The sequence below is a fragment of the Eulemur rufifrons genome, chromosome 21 (genome assembly GCF_041146395.1).
Source record: "Eulemur rufifrons isolate Redbay chromosome 21, OSU_ERuf_1, whole genome shotgun sequence".
In the NCBI taxonomy this organism is placed as follows: Eukaryota; Metazoa; Chordata; class Mammalia; order Primates; family Lemuridae; genus Eulemur; species Eulemur rufifrons.
This window is the reverse complement of record NC_091003.1, coordinates 16,055,771-16,075,883: the sequence shown is the minus strand read 5'-3', so window position 1 is coordinate 16,075,883 and position 20,113 is coordinate 16,055,771. Positions and strand designations below refer to the sequence as shown.

The following is a 20,113-nucleotide window of genomic DNA, read 5'->3' as shown; positions in this document are numbered from 1 at the left end:
TCTCACAAAAAACAAAAACGACATTGCCAAAGCCTTACCCTTTGTCTCATTGTGATTCTGGTGTGATTGTTCTTCTGTATTATTTTTTCTTCGTTAAAATGTGTGCACATATTCATAAAGACTAAATATGTAGTGTCCACTTATAGTCCCAGTTACTCAAGAGGCTGAGGCAGGAAGATTGCTTGAGGCCAAGAGTTTGAGGCCAGCCTGGACACCATAGCAAGACCCTATCTCCAAAAAGAAAAAAGAAATAAATGTTACGGTTTTGTGTAATTAGAACATTGATGAATGATGTCATACTGTACATTTACTTTACAGCTTAGCTTTTTTTTTAAATGAAACAGTATATTTTTTGAAGTTCATCCATGTGGATATGTAGAGCTACATTAACTGTATATTATGCCATCGTATGAATAAGGCACAGTTTATCTGCTCACCTACTGATACAGACTGTTGATTACTTCTTTGCAATTGCAAGTTGCTGCAGAGAGCGTCCTTAAGCATATATCCTTGGGCAAGTGTCTGAGTGTTTCTCTAGTCTTGTTGCTGTAATTGAAATTGCTGGGTCATTGGGTTTTCATCTTTTTGTCCTTACTGAGCATCACCCAATTGCTCTCCAATGCTGTGCCAATTTACGTGCTAATGTTTTTATTCAGATTTCTTTCAGCCGCATCAGCACTTTACGTTGCCGGAGTTGGTCATTTTAACCAATTGGATGGTTGTGAAATGGTAGTTCATTACTGCACTGATTTATATTTCACTGGTTCCTAGTGAGGCCGAGCATCTTCTCTTACACTTACTTGCCATTTGGGTTTCTGCTTTTGAGCTTGTTTACATCCCTCGCTCCTGTTTTTCTGTTGGGTTTCTTGGGTTTTTCTTACTGATTTGTAGGCATCGTTGTGGATTCTGCTTGCTGATGTTTGTTATATAGGTTGCAGGTGCTTTCTTCCAGGCTGTTGCTTTCTTGCTTTGTTCATGGTGCTTGTTTCATAAAGGTGCCGCTAATTTTAATGTAGCCTAATTTTTTTCTTTTATCTTATGGTTTTATCTTTAATATTAGCTTGAGTTTAGCTTTATAAATTGTGTGAAACAGGCTCTTACTGGATAGTTTTCCATATAGATAATTAATTGCTCCAGCACTATTTATTGATTAGTCCATCTTTCCTCTTTTTATGCTGATTATTAATCCATTATAGACCAAGTTCTCATTTATTCATGAGTCTGTGTCTAGGCTCTCTGTTCCGTTTGTCTGTTTGCCTCTGAGCCAGTACCATACTGTTTTAGTTACAATTTAATGAAGCAGGTAAGAAAAAGCATAGGTTCTTGAGTCAGACTTCCCTGGTGGAAATTCTGCCTCCATGACCTATTAGCTTTGTGCCTTTGAGTGAGTTACTTAATCTGCCTATACCTCACAATTCTTATCTGTAATTAAATCCTGATAATACCTACTTCACAAGATTGTTGAGGCTTTAGTGTGATGATACGTGTAATATGCTGAGAGCAATGCTTGGAATATAGAAACGTTCAATAAATGCTAGCTGTTAATTACTATTCCTGCTCAGTATACAGCCCTCAAGACTCTATGGGAAAGGATCTTGTTGATTCTTGTTTTTTTTAAAACTTGTCTTGATTATTCTTCTTGATTCTTTCTTACTAATTTTAAGATGGACTTGTCAATTTCTACAACAAAGCCTACCAGGATCTTTATTATAATAGCCTGACTTTTTGTATTAGGTTGGGAAAATTGTCATGTTTATAATGTTGAGTCATCTCATCCATGAATTTGATATATCTCACGATATATTGGCAAGCATGAGAGAGAGAGTAGGGAGGATGAGGTCATGAGGTAACAGGGAGCCAGACCATAGGGTTTGGCTTTTATTCCAGGGGAGGTGGGGAGCTGCCGGCTGTGAGCCGAGGAAATACATGGTTGCACCTCCCTTTTAATTGGATCCCCCTGGTCCATAGTGTGTGGCCTTTTGGGCAAGAAAGGGAAGTAGATATTTGAGTAAGAGTGTGTGTGTGTGTGTGTGTGTGTGTGTGTGTTTGCTTATATTTAAAAAAAAAATTATAATAATAGAAAAATATGGCCAGGCACAGTGGATCACGCCTGTAATCCTACCACTTTGGGAGGCCAAGGTGGGAGAATCACTTGAGGTCGGGAGTTTGAGACTGGCCTGAGCAAAATCGAGACCTCATCTCTACAAAAAAAAGAAAAAAGAAAAAAATTAGCCAGGTGTGGGGTGCACGCCTGTAGTCCCAGCTACTTGGGAGGCTGAGTCAGGTGATACCCAAAGGAAAAAAAGACACTCTATAAAAAAGACATCTGCACTCACAGCACAATTCACAATTGCAAAGATGTGGAAACAAGCCAAGTGCCCATCAGTACATGAGGGGATAAACAAAATGTGATGTATGTATACCGTGGAGTACTACTCGGCCATAAAAAAATGGTGATCTAGCACCACTTGTGTTATCCTGGATAGAGCTGGAGCCCATTATACTAAGTGAAGTAGCACAAGAATGGAAAAACTACATATACTCGCCATCAAATTGGTATTAATTGATCAACACTTATGTGCACATATGGTAGTAACATTTATCGGGTGTCGCGCAGATGGGAGGGGGGAGGAGGGGATGGATATATTCACACCTAATGAGTGCGGTGTGCACCGTCTGGGAGGTGCACACGCTTGAAGCTCTGACTCAGGTGGGGCAAAGGCAATATATGTAACCTAAACATTTGTACCACCGTAATATTCTGAAATTTAAAAAAAAAAAAAAATATATATATATGTATTAAAAAAACCCAAAAAACAAAAGGAGGATCGCTTGAGCCCAGTAGTGTGAGGTTGCAGTGAGCTATGATGACACCACTGCACTCTATTCCGGACAACAGAGCGAGACTCTGTCTTGAAAATAAATAAATAAAAAATATAAACCAAGAACTTACCCAAAAATGGTTATCTATAGAAAGAAAGGGAGGGAACAGTATGAGAATAGAGTAATTCTATGAATTTACTTCCTTATATAGTTTTAACTTTGGAACTATGTAAATATTTTACATAATTAAGAAGCAAAAGTAGATCAAAAAGCAATCCCTAGATTTTTAAAATAATCTGAAACAAAGTTGTATCAAATTTGTAGCAATGACTACACAAAATAATTACTTCAAGTAACTTTAAAATACAATAGTTTGACTATTCTCCCCTACTGGGATGTATTCAAAGGACACAAAGAACTGCTAAGAAATCACACCACATTCAGTGGTCTTATTGTTACGAGCAGGTTTGGAATTGTTACGTTGAAAATATTATAGCTACATTGTAAGATAAAGCAAATAACTGTGGTAATGTCATTAAAAATCAAGATTTTCAGTGTAAAAGAAAAGATTACGAGTATAAAATCAGAGTTAAAAAAAATCTGTAATCTGAAATTGGAAGTATAAATATCAGTATGGATTCATGATTTTTTTTTTAATCTTAAAAATTGAATGTCTCACTCTATTTACTGGAAAGACTTAGAAGCAGTGGCAATAGTGTGGCATTTAACATCCCCAGTGCCCCAGTTGTGGTCTCTACTATTTCCCCCTAAAAGGAACCAGGGCTTTGTGGAGAAATGGCTGATTATAGATCTGGGGCAGGAAATAGACAAGATAAGCCTAGGATATAGTGTGCTGAAAAGTTAGGAAATTAACAAAGGCTAATGGGGTTGTGGCAGAAGGACTCCAAGAGCCAATTTGAAAGAGTTCCCAGGCCTTAAGATAGAAAAATTTGAGCATTAAAATAATGCTAATAAGCCGGGCGCAGTGGCTCAGGCCTGTAATCCTAGCACTCTGGGAGGCCGAGGCGGGAGGATCACTCGAGGTCAGGAGTTCGAGACCAGCCTGAGCAAGAGCAAGACCCTGTCTCTACTAAAAATAGAAAGAAATTTAGCTGAACAACTAAAAATATATAGAAAAAATTAGCCGGGCATGGTGACATATGCCTGTAATCCCAGCTACTCGGGAGGCTGAGACAGGAGGATCGCTTGAGCTCAGGAGTTTGAGGTTGCTGTGAGCTAGGCCGACGCCACGGCACTCGAGCATGGGCGACAGAGCGAGACTCTGTCTCAAAAAAAAAGAAAAAAGAAAAAAAGAAAATCACTGCTTTGCTACCCCTAATGAGGACGTGGATCTGGGTAGTAGTCACCAGGTGAGAGGGTGACGGGGAAACATAGGAGCAATCAGGCTCGGTGCCCTCTGAGGCACTAAACGGTCTTGGCATTGCCACAGCTGCAGCAGCCAGACGTGAGGTGCCTCATGAGACTATGCAACAGGACGTGCTCAGGCACACTCATGAAGTGTTCTTGCCTAAAACCTGAACATGGCTCCAAACAAGCCTAACAAATCTCTCAGTTTATAGGAAATACAAGAGTCAGAGGAACAAACAAGCAGCCAGATCCAACATGTGGGACATTTTATAGGATAAATGACGTAGTTTCTCTAATAGATTGGTGGCATGAAAGAGAAAAAAGGCAGGGAGAGGAATTGTCACATAAAAAGGAGAGATTTAAGTGACATAACTGCCAAAGGAAGCCAAAAAGGACCACTCTGGTGTTGTGTTAACAGTAGACCAGACAAGATCAAGGATGAAAGCAGGGAGAACAGTAAGAAGCTATGTCAAAATTCCAGGTGAGATTTTATAGCAGGATGCTAGCAAATGGTGGTTGGATTCTGGATATATTTGCAGGTATAAACCGAAAGGATTTGCTAATGGATAGGTGAGATGGGACGTCTCAGAGAGAAAGCGTACAAGATGACTCCCGGGTTTCGGTGTAAGCAACTAGAACAGTGGAGTTTTCATTTACTGAAACAGGGAGGACTCAAAGGCAGGTTTGTGGCAAAAGGTTAGGAGGAGCTCTGATCCGAACTCCGCATCTTCAGCGTGACAGACTTTTGAGTATCCACTGGGAGATGTCAGGGAGGCAGTGGGATGTGTATGTGGAGTATTGAGGACAAGTCCAGGCAGAAGATGTATATTTGGGAGTCCTCAGTAGGCAGGTATTATTTAAAGCCACAAGAATGGGTGAAAGAATAAAGGGAGCGAGTGTAGAATAAAAGGGAGAGGTTCCAAAGCTGGGCCTGTGAGGTGCGCGGGTGAGAGTGAGCAACAGGAACAGAGGAGGGACCTGGAGGCATCCTGGAAGCAGAAGGAAGGAGCGACACTTTGTCAGACACTTCTGGAAGGTCAGAGGGAGAGGAGGACTGAGATTTGACCTTTGGATTCAACAACGTGGAGGTGACCCTTGGTGCTCTGATAAGAGCAGTTTCCGTAACCGGTGGGAGTGGGTTCAAGGAAGTCTGCCTGGGAGAAGAGAAAGTTCTTTCCAAGTTCTTTTGAGGAGCTCAGAAAGGAGAGAGAACCAGAGGGCTAGCTGGATGGCAAAGTGTGGTCTAGAGAGGGGTGTTGCTTTGTCTGACAATCACTGCTTTATTCCTTTTAGGAAGTATTTTTGTGACAGTAATCTTTTCCCCCCAACGTTTTACTTTTGACAAATACTAAATCACAGAAAAGGTGGGTACTGTATATGCTTCACCTAGTTTAACCCATTGTTAACATATTGCCACATTGGTTTTCCCTCTCTGAGTATATAATATATGATTTTTATGATATACTTTAAAATTGCAGGTATAAAGTGTATCCTAAAACTTATATCTCCTGTAAAAAAAAAAAAAGGACATTCTCCAACATAACCACAATATCATTATTATATCCAAGAAACTTAATGTTATTATGATAATATGTAATATGAAGTTCATATTAAACCTGTATATTACTATTTTCATGTCTGGTCCAGAGTGCATTCAAAGGTCACCCATTGCTTTTAGTTGTCACATCCTGAAGGGATTTTTTTTTTTTTTTTTAGGATAGGAGAAATAATAGCACATTTATATGCTGATTTTTAAAATCTAATAGAGAGTAAAACTGATGATGCAGAAGAGAGGGGAAATTGCCAAGTGATAAACCTGAGGAGGTGAGAGAGGATGGGATGTAGCCACAGTGGGGGGTGACCTTGGACGGGAACAGGGACAGTTTATCCCAGGTAGCTGGAGAGAGAGGAGGCAGGGCCTGTGTACAGCGGGCTGGGTAGACATGGTGGGACCTGAAGAAATTCTCTTTTGATTACTTTTATTTTCATGATGAAATAGGAGGAATGGGATTCACTTGAGAGGAAGGAAAGAAGAAGAGGTATTATAGGTTTAAGAAAAGAAAATATGAAGTCTTTGTCTAAATCATCTTTAGGGCACACATTATTGCTGACCATACACGAAGACTTTTCTAGGGATGTGTTTATGGATAGTCTTACGGGGATCCTCTTGTACACCTTCAACTTCTATAGGAACAGGGCCCTGAAACTAATCTGCCTGAGAAAGGACCTCTTCCCAATAGGTTTCCTCCCACTTTGGAAGAAAAGGCAGAGCTTCATCTATCCCAAATCTGATTTAATTATGTCACACCTGCTTCTTGTCTGCTTGTTGATTTTATTATTATTCTTATTTTAAGCTAGAAAAAGATTACTTTCTGGAAGCATTATAGTCTTCCTAAAGATCCCTTCACCCCGAATTCCCGTAGCTCAGGATCCTGCTGGGGAATTGCCACCTCCTTGTTTCTAATTTTAGCTTTTCCAGTGCGAGTCTCTGTTTCTCTTTTCCCTCCTTACCTGTATTCACCCCCGTTTTCCTGCCTCTCCTTTGACTGTTACCTTTTCTCTGGATTTCAGGCCTGGTCACAGTGGCGGGAACAGTTCCTGCATGACCAGAGGAACAAAGAGAAGATGGTCTCTGCAGTGAAACACCATCAGCACTGGCAAAAGCGGAGATTCCTGAAGGCCTGGCTTGAGTACTTGCAAATCCGCAGGATGAAGAGACAGCAGAACGGTGAGAAAGAAGCCCTGGGCCCTTGACAGAAGGTCTGGTCACAATTTCCACTCTCCTGCTGCCAGTGGTACTATATTAAGAAGAAATATAATCACGTTATGCTACAAATTTTGGTAAAAGGATATTGAAGAGGAAAACACATCATCTTCGGTTCACGTTTATTTCCTTCTGGCCTTTTCATCTATGCATATATTTTATCCAAATATTTTTTTAATTATGCTGTAAATATTGTGATTTTTTTTTTTTCGGGAGATAGGGTCTCACTCTGTCACCCAGGTTGGGGTGCAGCAGCATGCATGATTATAGCTCACTGCAACCTCAAACTCCTGGGCTCAAGCGATCCTCCCACCTCAGCCTCCCAAGTAGCTAGGACTACAGGTACGTGCCACCATGCCTGGCTAATTTTTAAAAATTTTTTGTAGAGATGGGGGTCTCACTGAGTTGCCCAGGCTAGTCTCAAACTCATGGCCTCCCTTAGCACTGGGATTACAGGCAGGAGCCACCATGCCTGGCCCACATTATGATTAATATGATACCTATAATTTTATATCTTGCTTTATTCCATGCACCTAATCAACACTTTCCTACATCTTTAAGTATTCATCATAAGTTTTTTTAAATGACTATTTGTATTTTATAGGATGGCTTACTTTAACTTACTTAGCCATTCTCCTATTGATAGACATTTAGATTGTTTCTGTTTGTCCCCAATTATACAAATACATGTTTATTTTGTTAAGTTTTTGTATACTGTTTTTATGGTTATATACTGTTTTTATGGTTTAGTTCCCCAGTTAGATTCAGAAGTAATAATACATAGAAACATGATTATTGGTACACTTTTTGTACTTAAGTTTATCAAGTTTTACACAGAAGTGAGTCAAGCACTGTGCTACACACCAGGTTATGGACTCTGGCTTTTGCCCATCCCTCCCTGCAGAAATCTCCAAGGCTACGAACACTTGTCTCTTGGGAGAGTTTGAATGTGTTCACTTGAGGATAATAACCGTGGACCAGCAGTCCAGTTGCCCAAGCCTGGAAGGTGAATCGAAACATTAAGCTGTTTAGTGCGATAAGCTACACGCTAACACCTGCCTCCAATTACAGCATTCAGATTCCAGATCTGATTCCCTTCCCCTTCCCGGGCTTCAGCTCCTCAGACCATTAGCTGATTAGTGTTAAAAGGATATGAAGCCTAGTAGTCAGGATCAGCTTGGCTGAAAGCTCAGAAAAGCCTTTGCAAGCACAGTGACTGAATCCTATGTCATGACTCAGTTCCTGAGTCCTATCCAGGAAACATCCCTATAGAGGCAAACGTAAAACAGAGTCAGTCCTCTTTGCAAACAACAATCACCATTCTTGCTCATTGGTATCTAACTAGAAGCGTCAACCCTTTGATTTAATGGATTTTATAGCATCGTCTTCCTTAAAATCACATACCTTTTCTCTTTTCTCAAAGTGAGGAGATGTAGCTCAGGGACTCCTAATGACCTTCCAGTGTTTAACAAACTTAGGCCAGGTACAGTGGCTCATGCCTGTAATCTCAGCACTTTGGGAGGCCAAGACAGGAGGATTGCTTGAGGCCAAGAGTTAGAGACCAGCATTATTGAGACCCCATCTCTACAAAAAATTTAAAAATTAGATGGGTGTAGTGGCATGAGCCTGTAGTTCTAGCTACAGGCTGAGGCAGGAGGATTGCTTGAGCCCAGGAGTTTGAGATTATAGTGAGCTATGATGATGTGCACTGCACTCTAGCCTCGGGCAACAGAGTAAAACCCTCTCTCTTAAAAAAAAAAAAAACTTAAAGATTTTTTGTGAAAGCAGGTTTGAATCCCCCTGCTCTCTGCCAGTAGCAGGGTTCTACTTGTCCTAAAGATGCTTCAAGCTCATCGTCCAACCTTGCGGGAGCAGCACTTAAGTTATTTCTCTGTTGCAGAGATGGCTGAGCGATTCCATCGTGTGACTGTGCTCCAGATACACTTCTGTGATTGGCAGTGGGCCTGGGAGTGGAGGGAGAGCTTGCACGCCCAGCGTGCCCGGGTGGAGGAGCTGGCCGGGAGGATGGCGCTGCGGCGGGCCTTTGCGCACTGGAAGCACTGTATCCTTTTCAGATACCAGGCCCGTCCATCACCTCAGCCAGGACAGCATGTGCTCGCCAGCTCGAAACAAAAGTCATGAAATATCGTGGGAAATAACTACCAAACAATTTTAGACAGCCTTGTCTCTCTGACTTCTTTTTAAAAATTTTTTTAATTGGGACTATGCATACAAAAGACTACTTACATACTTACATTTTAAAGAATAATAATAAAATGAACACCTATATATTCACCACCCAATTTAAAAAACAGAACATTGCCAGTGCCTTTTCCCTGACTGCATTCCCTCCTTCCCTCAGAGCTAATCCCACTGTCTCGATTAACATTTTTTTGTGTTACCATTTCATTGCTTTTCTCTCTCCACTAGGTGGTGGAAATAGCCCCAGCTGTCTTTTTTCTTGGTGATACCATCACTATGATCATAGCTTCCATTTACTGAGCTTTTACTATGTTGCAGACATGATGCATTATCCTCTTAATCCTCCTAGCAACCCTGTGGAGTAGGTGTGACTGTCGCCCACTTTACAGATGAAGAAACAGAGACTTGGGAGCTAAAAATTTTCTTTTTTTTTTGAGATAGAGTCTCACTCTGTTGCCCGGGCTAGAGTGCTGTGGCGTCAGCCTCAAACTCCTCCTGTTCAAGCAATCCTCCTGCCTCAGCCTCCCGATTAGCTGGGACTACAGGCATGTGCCACCATGCCCGGCTAATTTTTTCTATATATTTTTAGTTGTCCAGCTAATTTCTTTCTATTTTTAGTAGAGACGGGGATCTTGCTCTTGCTCAGGCTGGTCTCGAACTCTTGACCTTGAGCAATCCTTCCACCTCTGCCTCCCAGAGTGCTAGGATTACAGACGTGAGCCACCGCCCCCAACCCTAAAACTTTTCAGAGTCACAGCAGAGTCTTGCTTTGTGTTAAACTTGTGCTTAAGTTCTGAGATACAAGGAAGCTCAAAGACTAACAGCAGTTCATTATGTAGTGGGGAAAATAAACATGAAAAAAGTCTTTAAATATAGCATGATAAAGATTTGTATCAAGTCCTGTGAGAGCCGCTGTGGAGAGTCAGCCAAGGAGGTAATGTTTTAGCTGAACTTAAGTCTTAGGAGATGACAAGTTCACCCAGCAGAGAGGTTGGGAAGGGCATTTCATGTGTAAGGAATGGCATTTACATAGGCTTAGAAGTGAGGAAGAGCATTCCAGAATCTGTAGTGAGTTGTGGGGGTGTGGATGGTGGGAGGGCAGAGGCAGAAGTCTCTGGAGTTTTGTTTGTTTGTTTTTAATAGACAGGGTCTGGCCATGTTGCCGGGGCTGGAGTGCAGTGGGCTATTCTGAGATACAATCATAGCTCACTACAGCCTCGAACTCCTGGGCTCAAGTGATCCTCCCACCTCGGCTTCCTGAGTGGCTGAGACTATAGGCACAGGCCAGCACACCTGGCGTTAGAGGTTTTTAAGAGGAGAGGTAGTCAGGTTTGTGCTATAGGCCAGGCATGGTGGCTCATGCCTGTAATCCTAGCAATTTAGGAGGCTGAGGTGGGAGGATCGTTTGAGACCAGCCTGAACAACATAGCAAGACCCCATCTTTACAAAAAAAATAGAAAAAATTAGCCAGGTGTGGTAACACACACCTGTAGTCCCAGCTATTTGGGAGGCTGAAGCAGGAGGATTGCTTGAGCCCAAGAGTTTGAGGTTGCAGTGAGCTGTGATCACACCACTGTACTCTAGCTCAGGCAACAGAGCAAGACCTTGTCTCAAAAAAAAGGTTTGTGCTTTAGAAAGGATAATTCTGGATTAGAAGAGGGAGGCTAGCAGGGGGAGACTGGTTATGGGAGGAGGCTCACTTATGCAGGGACAAGTCAGATAAACTGCCTGGTAGTGGGGGAGGGGGGGACAGAAGAGCAGGAGGGGAGGGAGAGGAGAGATTTAGGAGGAGAACAGATGTACTTGGTGACTGAGATTAGAGCGGGAGGAGAAAGATTTGAAAATAACTCCAAGGTTTTTAGTTCAAACATCTGACTGGATCTCCTTGCCAGAAGGAGCACATTCTGCTTTTTGATGTGGTGATTTTGAAATGTTTGCTGAAATTAGTGGCAATTTATCTCAGATATTTTTTGTCTCTCATCAAATGGGCATGCAAGGGGAAGGACACAAGGCCAGCTGTTTGATAAGTAACTGACATGGTTCCCCTTTGCCCACTGCTTCCCTGGGTCATCCAGGGGAGGCAGGGGGACATCAGCCCACCTGCTGAGCCTGTTACCGCTGCAGCCATGACCCTTCAGGCGGGTCATGGGAATGCACTAGCTGGGGGCGGGAACCTTGTTGAGACTGAGGCCTTGACTTCTGGCAGACATGCTGCTGCGTGCGGAAGAAGCTGCCCAGTGTGAGATGGCAGAGGCGCACCGCAGGCACAGCCTGCTGGTAAGAGCATCGCAGCCTGGCACAGCTCGGCTTGGCGGCCTTGCTCAGGCATTCACTCCTGGGGAAGCCCAACCCCCATCCCACTCATTAAGTGCAGCCAGTTACGCGTTAGCTTAAGTCACGAAGTCCCCCTTTCATTGTGGATGTCCCTGTCCCTGTTTTCATTTTGGATCAAAAATGGTAATGGTGTGGGGTCAGAGGGGTCTGGAGCTATAAAGGACCCTAAGAGGTGATCTGGTCCTGGGCTTTTTTTGCATGGTGGAACCCCTTTTTAGTGGTGAAAGCCCAATCTGTAAAACAGACCCAAGCAGCGATGCTGTGGTTGAAGTGGGTCTGAGAGTCAGTCCCTGTTCTACCAGCTACTCTCTCCCTCCCTTGCCACGTGAGGTAGGTGGTCTTCAAACACCCTCAGGGGCCTGTGGGGTTCCACAGAGCACAATAGGAAAATCTCTAATCCAGCCTGATCACTTCTGTCTTAGAAAACTGAAGCCCAAGGCACAGGGGAAAGGGGCAGAGGGGCTTTGCTTAGATCATAGGCGAGGTGTTATTGATGGAGCCAGACCTGGGTATGCTGCCCCCACCCCAACCCTCTACTCACCAAGGACTCTTTCTGGTCCATTCTAGCAACACTGCATTTATAGTTATGTAAATGTATACACTGACTCCACATGGTAAAAAACAAACAAACACCATAGGCAAAAAGTCTGTCTCTTTTGAGAGGCAAAAGTTGATGTTCAACCTTTGTCTGTAGAATTCTCATCTGGGTCATGGGGGTCTCTCCTGGTCAGAGATGAGGGGGTGTGTGTCCTTGGATAGGACAGATGGGCAGTAGGGACTGGCGCAACAAATGTTTAGCAAGTGCCTGCCGCACAGGCTGGCTTGTGTTAGGCTCGGGATCGAGTTTCCAAGCAGAGAAACGCTCAGGGAAATGCAGCCGCCATGAGACGCTCTGACTGAGCTTCCCACCCCTGATCTGGGGCACCGCCTGCCTTCGTCTGCTCTTTCACACTTTTCTGATTCCAGTCTTTGTAATCAGTTGTGTCCTTTCTTCTTTGTGCAGTATTTTTGCTTTAGAGCTCTAAAAGACAACGTGACCCGTGCCCATCTCCACCGAATAAGAAGAAATCTCGCTTACCAGCAGCATGATGTCACGGTGAGGGTGATCTTCGTATCTAGGGGCTTCTGATGGCCATTCTCCATCTCTTTTTTTTGTCTTGCCAGATTAAACGGAACTCTTTTTTAAAAATCTCTGTACTCAGAGATTTGTCCAGGTTTTAGACTCCAAAACCTTAGTTCTCATTTTTTGGGAGGAATCTATGCCTGCTGGTAGAGAAACTCTTGTTTTTTGCTTTGTTTAATCCCAGTTTGTATGTTTGCTAAGAAAATGGATAGTTGACTCAGAGGTCAGGGACTGTAGATTTTAACCCTGACCTCAGGGATGTAGTGATAAAAATACACTTTAAGTCTTGGATCACAGGAGGCTTTGGTTGTGTGTCCATTGTAAATCTATTCACTGCGGTGGTTTGTTTACCCGAGATCAGCAAACATTATCTCTACTTGTCAGTTTTGTTTCTGAGTATAGAAGGATACGGTTTTTTTTTCGTGTTATTTTATGAAAATGTTCAAACATATAGAAAAACAGAAAAAGTAATATAATTAGCATCTATATACTCATTACCTAGATTCAACAATTGTTAGTATTTGCTATATTTGCTTTTTTTTGCTGAATCATTTCAAAGTAAATTACAGACATCATGACACTTTGTACCTAAGCGTTTCAGCATGCATCACCCAAAGATAAGGACATTTTCTCATGTAACTACAATATCGTTATAATCTCTTGTGAAATTAGCAGTAATTCCTTAACATTCTGCAGTACCCAGTCCATATTCAAATTCCTGCAGTTGTCCCCAAAATGTCTTTAAAATGGCTTTTTTCAGACCAGGATTCAGTTAAGGATCACTAACTACTTTTAGTTATTAAAGCTCTTAATTTAGAACAATTTCCTCCCCCCAACCAAATTTCTTTTTTCTTTTCTTTTTTTTTTTTTTACTTTTTTTTTTACTGTTTTTTTTTTTGAGACAGATTCTCACTCTGTTGCCTGGGCTAGAGTGCCATAGCATCAGCCTAGCTCACAGCAACCTCAAACTCCTGGGCTCAAGGGATCTTCCTGCCTCAGCTTCCCGGGTAGCTGGGACTACAGGCACGCGACACCATGCCTGGCTAATTTTTTCTATTTTTAGTTTGGCTAATTTCTTTCTATTTATAGTAGAGGCGGGGTCTCGTTCTTGCTCAGGCTCGGGGTCTCGCTCTTGCTCAGGCTGGTCTCGAACTCCTGAGCTCAAGCGATCCTCCCGCCTCGGCCTCCCAGAGTGCTAGGATTACAGGCGTGAGCCACCTCACCCCGCCCCAAATTTCTTTTTTTAACATGTTTTTGTTTTAAATTTTAAATTGTAGTAAAATACAACATAAAATTTATTATTTTAACCATTTTAATTGTACAGCATTGATGTTAAGTACATTGTTGTTGTGCAACCATCTCCAAAACATTTTTCATCTTGGAAAACTGAAACTCTGTACCCATTAAACACTAACTCCTCATTTCCTCTTCACCCCAGCCCCTGGAAACTACCATTTCACTTTCTGTCTCTAGGAATTTGATTACTCTAGAAACCTCATAAGTGGAATCATGCAGTATTTATCCTTTTGCAGCAGACTTATTTCACTAAGCTTAATATGCACTTTTTTCTTTTAAATGATGTTGACTTTTTGAAAAGGACAGGAGAGTTATTCTGTACAATATTCCATAGTTGATTTATCTGGTTATTTCCTTTTGATTTGTTTAATTTCCCTTTATATAATATCTATAAACTAGATACATTAAATCTAAAGCCTTGATTAGATTGAAGTTAGACATTTCTGCTCGACTACGTCATAGATGGGTAACACATCATAAAATCAGCTTTAATTTCTAAAATGACTTTTTAAAATGGTGGGACCAGGCATAGTGAGTCATGCCTGTAATCCTAGCATTTTGGAAGGCTGAGGTGAGAGGATCACAGGAGCTAGAGACCAGCCTGAGCAAGAGCAAGACCCCATCTCTACAAAAAATAGAAAAATTGGCTGGGCGTGGTGGTGTACGCCTGTAGCCCCAGCTACTCAGGAGGCTGAGACAGGAGGATTGCTTGAGCCCAGGAGTTCAAGGTTGCAGTGAGCTATGATGATGGCACTGCACTCTAGCTGGGGTGACAGAATAAGACTCTGTTTCAAAAAAAAAAAAAAAGCAAAGCCCATCTTCCATGAGGCCCAGATTAGCAATAGCTTCTTCATCCAGATTTCCATAGACAGGAAGAACCAGCTTTTTGCCTTTAACATTGGCCCAGGTAGCTCTATACTTCAGCCATAATTATTTTGCAAACCCATTGGATGTTGGCTGCTCCAAACTGAGATAATTTCTGCTTTGGGGAAGCTCACAGTCCATCGGAGTAAGGATTCTTTTCATTTTAACAAATTTCCATTTCCTTCCTGTCTTATTTTAGCTGCTGCGCAGGTTCTGGAACCTCTGGCAGTCTCGGATTGAGCAGAGAGAGGAAAAAGAGCATCTCCCCTTACTGTGTGCTGCCTGGGACCACTACAGGTAGGGACCCTGGCTTCATCCATTTTCCAAGAATGATCGCTTACCCTTCCGCAAGTTAGGTGTGGCAGATTCAGAAAGGCCTTCTGGGGGCGGAGGCCCTGCTGTAAACCATTGGTTCCTGAATTTGCATTTGATTTTTGGCTGATTAGACAGGAGGTAGAATGTGAGGGTATTTATATTGGTTCTTGGCCACTATAGTCTGAAGTCTGTGTCTGGTAGCTCACTGTGTCAGTAGCCATGAAGATGCTCGCATCTCAGAATTCGTGCATCGCTAGTGTTAAAGAGAAGGGTCAGGCCAGGTGGGTATTTGTGGCTCAGTCTGGAAGGGTGCAGGGAGTGTCCTCTGTGTTAGCGCTAGTCATTCATTTAAAATAAATAAATAGAAGCGCTACATATTTGTGAGGAAAACTCAGGACATATAGGAAGGAAGGTATAAAATGAAAAATAAAAGTTGCCTGGCCTCCTCCCTGCAGATCTTTGATCTTAATCCTCAGAGGTAACCACTGTATTTTAACTTTCTTGCTGCCAGAAATGTTTGATGTACCCTCCCCTTCATTTCCATCCCCACTCCTCCCCACAGTATAATTAACTTAATTTGCATAGTTATAGGTCTGATTTTGGAGCTTGCTTTTTTTTTTTTTTTTTTTTTAAACAGGGTCTTGTTCTGTCACCTGGGCTAGATTGCAGTGGCATCATCATAGCTCCCTGCAACCTCAAACTCCTGGGCTTAAGCAATCCTCCTGCCTCAGCCTCTCAAGTAGCTGGGACTACAGGCACGTGCCACGATGGCCAGCTAACTTTTTCTGTTTTTAGTAGAGACGGGGTCTCGCTGTTGCTCAGGCTGGTCTCTATCTCCTGACCTCAAGTGATCCTCCCATCTTGGCCTCCCAGAGTGCTAAGATTACAGGTGTGAGCCACCATGCCCGGCCAATTTTGGAGCATTTTTTAATGAGTCAATGAGAATCCCAGTATTTAATTGACTCAATTCAGAGTTGTCAAGGTATATTATTCTAAATCCTTGTTTATTAAACCAAGTGTGAAAGGGAGCATGTCACAGACCCAGGTAGTCTAAATGAGCCCCAAAATTTGGCCATAAAACCAGGAAGTTCAGGATATCTGGGGGATTTTATATATGTTTTCTAAGTTCCAGAGATACTGTGCTTGGTGGTCTAATTAGGTTTACAACAAAATTGTTAACATTTTTAGGTAACCCACGGTCCAAAATCAGGGTTGACAGCTTTGATGTTAGACGTATCTAAATGCCCTCTCTCCCTCCTAGAATGAAACTAGTAAGCCCATGGGGTACCTTTAACTCTCAAGAAGTAACTATACCCAGATTTATCTGCTTTAAAAACAAAGCAAACTTTAAAAAACCTGAAACTTGAAGATGAGGATGGGCAGTACCTTAGTGTTCTCTGTTTTCTTTCAGGACAACATTGCTATGCAAGTGTATCAAATTGTGGTTACAGTATACTCGGGAGCGGCGATACCAGCAGGTATGGAGTTCTTTATAGCAGATGGCTCTCCTGGCTTGCATTCTTGGATCCATTTGCTTTGGAAAGATTCTTGGAAAAGGCCTACGCCAAGAGGTCTCATTGTTCTGATTTGGAAGAGAGGGTGTTGAAAAAGCTCAAAGGCATTTCCTCCAGTCCCCGCTATTGATGTCAGAAAGTCTGCATAACTCCCATTTCTTCATCTGCTGGGAAAATGCAGGTGTTCTCTGAGAGTCATGAGCTCTTACCAGCCATTCGTCTTTACTCAGATTCATTTACTCTGTGAGTTAGCCAGCCCCTCACCCAGTGGGAGCTGCAGGGGGTATGGGGCAAGGTGCAGAGCATAAGTGCTGTATCCCAGTGCTAAACTGTGACACACAGGTCCCCCAGGGGGTGGATGAGTTGGGGTCAGGATGACAAATTTGTAGAGGCAGATTGAGAAAGAGTCAATTCCATTTAAGAAATACTTATTGAGCAACTGCTGTGCCACAGACACTGTGCTAAGTAAGCACTGAGGATACAACTGTGATACAAGGAGACAAAATTCCTGCTCTTACAGGACTCCTGTTTGGCACCAAGGTGGCAAATAAGTGTGACCTTGCAGGCCAGTTCTGATGACTGGGAGCAGCAGTCTGGAGTGCCGCACCGAGACAGATTTCAAAGGCACATTTAGACTCGGTGGGAATGTGTGTTCATGAATGATGTCTGCTTGAGCATTGCTGTGAGAAGTGCCCCTTCTTGGCCGTCCCTGGCAGTGAAACAGAGGAAGACACAAACCAAACTCCTCCCAGTTATTTTCCTGCTGCCTTCCCAGCCCCACCTGTATCTGCTGCTAGAGTCTAACATGTAAATCTGAAGATTTTGGCTCCCCATAGTTCGGGGATAGAATCCAAATTTTTAGCAAGGTCTACAAACTCCTTTGAGAGCTGGTCCCTATCTGTTTCCCCACCATTCCAGTTACTACTCTGTTCCTTCACAACTGCACCCTGACCAGCCAAGCTGCTGGTCTTCCTTAAAGGTACTGTGCGCTCTCCTGGCTCCTCCTGGTACCTGCAGTTCCCTGTTCTGCACTACCCTTCCGGAGCCCCCAGCGCAGCTCACCACCACATGCACAGCTTCATTAGAACATTCAGCACATAATCGTTCCCTGGCCTCTCTCTCCTGCCAGGCTGTGAGCTCCTTTAGAGTACAGCCTGTCTCTCTCTCCTCCTTAGCCCAACACGGTGCTTGGCACGGGGTGTGTGCTGACTGGTACTTGGATAAATGAAAGCACAAAAGAACGAACAAACTGCCATTGATCACTTCAGAGTGTTTCCCAAGGATCATCTCAGTTCTTAGGGTTTAGATGGGTACTAATCCACGGCATGGCTTATTTCTGTGTCGCCCTTGCCTTCCACACCTAGGAAATACTTCCAGTTACTGCCTTCTTTGACATCCCTTTGGAACGTGTGGCTGGTTTTGAAAGGTCCTTGCCACTTGTTTTCTTAAGGTCATTTAATACCAGCTCAAGAGAATGTAGGGAAGGAAGCCTTTTAGAAAAAGACTGTGAGTGTCAGGGTTGAAAGGTCGTGTTTATTTAAGGAGGAGAGCAGAGGGTCTCTTTTGTTTCCTTCCTGGAAAGAGAGATCTGTCCTTGACGCAGAGCCCCCCAGGCGTGGCCTACTTGCAAAGGCATAGGGGGTCTGCAAAATAGCAGGAGCGCTGCTTAGTTGCTGCTTTTAAACCTCAAGCTGACAACCTAAATATCACCTCTTGGTGTAGACATCCCGGGAGCACATCAGTTATTATATTCTCGAAAAGATAAAAATGTGATTTATTGCAGGTTTCTTTCTTTTTAAAAAGTAATACACAGTCGGCCCTCCCTATCCATGGGTTCCACGTCTGTGGGTTCCGCATCCCTTGATTCAACCAATCATGGATCAAAAATATTTTTTTAAAAAAACGGATGGTCATGTCTGTACAGACTTTTTTCTTGTCATTATTCCCTAAACCAGCGGTCCCCAACTTTTTTGGCACCAGGGACCAGTTTTATGGAAGACAGTTTTTCCATGGATGGGTTGGGGGGTTGGGGGGCAGGCGGAGCTCAGGGGGGTCATGTGAGCAATGGGAGGGGGAGAGGGCTGGTTCCTAACAGGCCATGGACCGGTACTGGTCCACAGCCCTAAGCAACGCGCATACCAACTATTAATATTTACATGGCAGTTACATTGTGTTAGATATTATATGTAATGTAGAGATGATTTAAAGTTTATGAGAGGATGTGTAGGTTATATGCAAATACTAGATTATTTTATATAAGGGACTTGTGTATCCATGGATTTTGGTATCCCCTGGGGGTCCTGGAACCAGTCCCCCACAGACACTGAGGGACAGCCGTACACAGGATACCACAGCGCTTGCTAACTGTTGGAGCTCCATGACAGGGTCATGGGGATTCATTATACTACTGTTTCTACTTTTGTTTACATTTTAAAAAACCCATAATAAAAAGTAAAAAGAAAAGCAGTATATGAACGTTACATAGTAGAAAACTTGGGAAGTGTAGAAAGACATAAAGAAGAAGAAAATAAAGACACTCATAAGCTTGCCTCTTAAGATGACATTTGGCGGTAAACCTGGTGTGTCTTTTTTCCTCTGTGCAGGTAGAAATGTATGTACCCATATGTTCACACACACATACGTATGCACACTGTTGCAATTATCTATAGCTATGTGAAAAATCTTCCCAAACTCAGTGGTATAAAACAACCACCACTGGATTATGCTTAAGAATGCTGTTGCTCAAAAATTGAGATAATACATAGTGGGGATGGCTGGTTTCTGCTTCATGATTACTGAGGCCTAAGCTGGGAAGATTCTAATGGCCGGGGGTTGGAATCATCTAGACGTTTCTTCACTGACATGTCTAGATCCTGGATTGGAGTGACTCAAAGACTGGGCTCAACTGGGGGTGTTAACCAGAGAGCCTATCTATGGCCTCCTTGTGAGGCTTGGGCTTCCTTACAGCATGGTGGCCTGGGGTAGTCAGACATCGGGGCTTCAAAAATGAGTGTTCAGTGAATGAGGCAAAAGCTATACGGCCCTTTCTGTGGCCTCAGACATCACGTAGTGTCACTTTTACCATGCTCTATTCGTGAAAGCTGTCACTATCCCACCCACACTCAAGGGGAGGGGACATAGACCACTTCTCAATGAAGGAGGATCAAAGAATTTGCAGCTATTTTTTTAAAACCTCTACCCATGCTTATATGCTTTTGTCCCCCAAAGTTTTGGTTCGAGGAGGCATATACAGTATATTCTGGTGTCCATTGACTGTCTTCCTACTGATACATTGGTGAAATGGTAGACTTTTGTAACTGCATAAAAATTAAAGAATCTGTATGACAAACACTATAAACAAAAGACATAGAGTGGGAAAAATATTTATAACACACATGCCAAAAGACTAACACATTTTTTAAGGTTCAAAAAGTGTGTACATATCACTAAGTTAAATGCTGACAGATAGGTGTTCATACTATTGCCTGTTTTACTAAGTCATGGGGGGAG

The 20,113-nt window shown here is 42.8% G+C and overlaps 1 protein-coding gene across 4 annotated transcripts in view; it reads left to right on the top strand.

Moving 5' to 3' along the window:
• SFI1 (SFI1 centrin binding protein) overlaps positions 1–20,113 on the top strand; it is a 62,655-nt gene that overhangs the window by 17,770 nt on the left and 24,772 nt on the right. For 3 of the 4 annotated variants that reach the window (XM_069497566.1, XM_069497563.1, XM_069497561.1), the window contains 6 exons: positions 6,763–6,919; positions 8,856–9,017; positions 11,364–11,434; positions 12,495–12,587; positions 14,974–15,071; positions 16,501–16,567. In XM_069497566.1, the coding sequence (XP_069353667.1) occupies positions 6,763–6,919; positions 8,856–9,017; positions 11,364–11,434; positions 12,495–12,587; positions 14,974–15,071; positions 16,501–16,567 (648 nt within the window). The remainder of the gene's footprint in view (positions 1–6,762; positions 6,920–8,855; positions 9,018–11,363; positions 11,435–12,494; positions 12,588–14,973; positions 15,072–16,500; positions 16,568–20,113) is intronic. The other variant, XM_069497562.1, reaches the window with a different exon arrangement.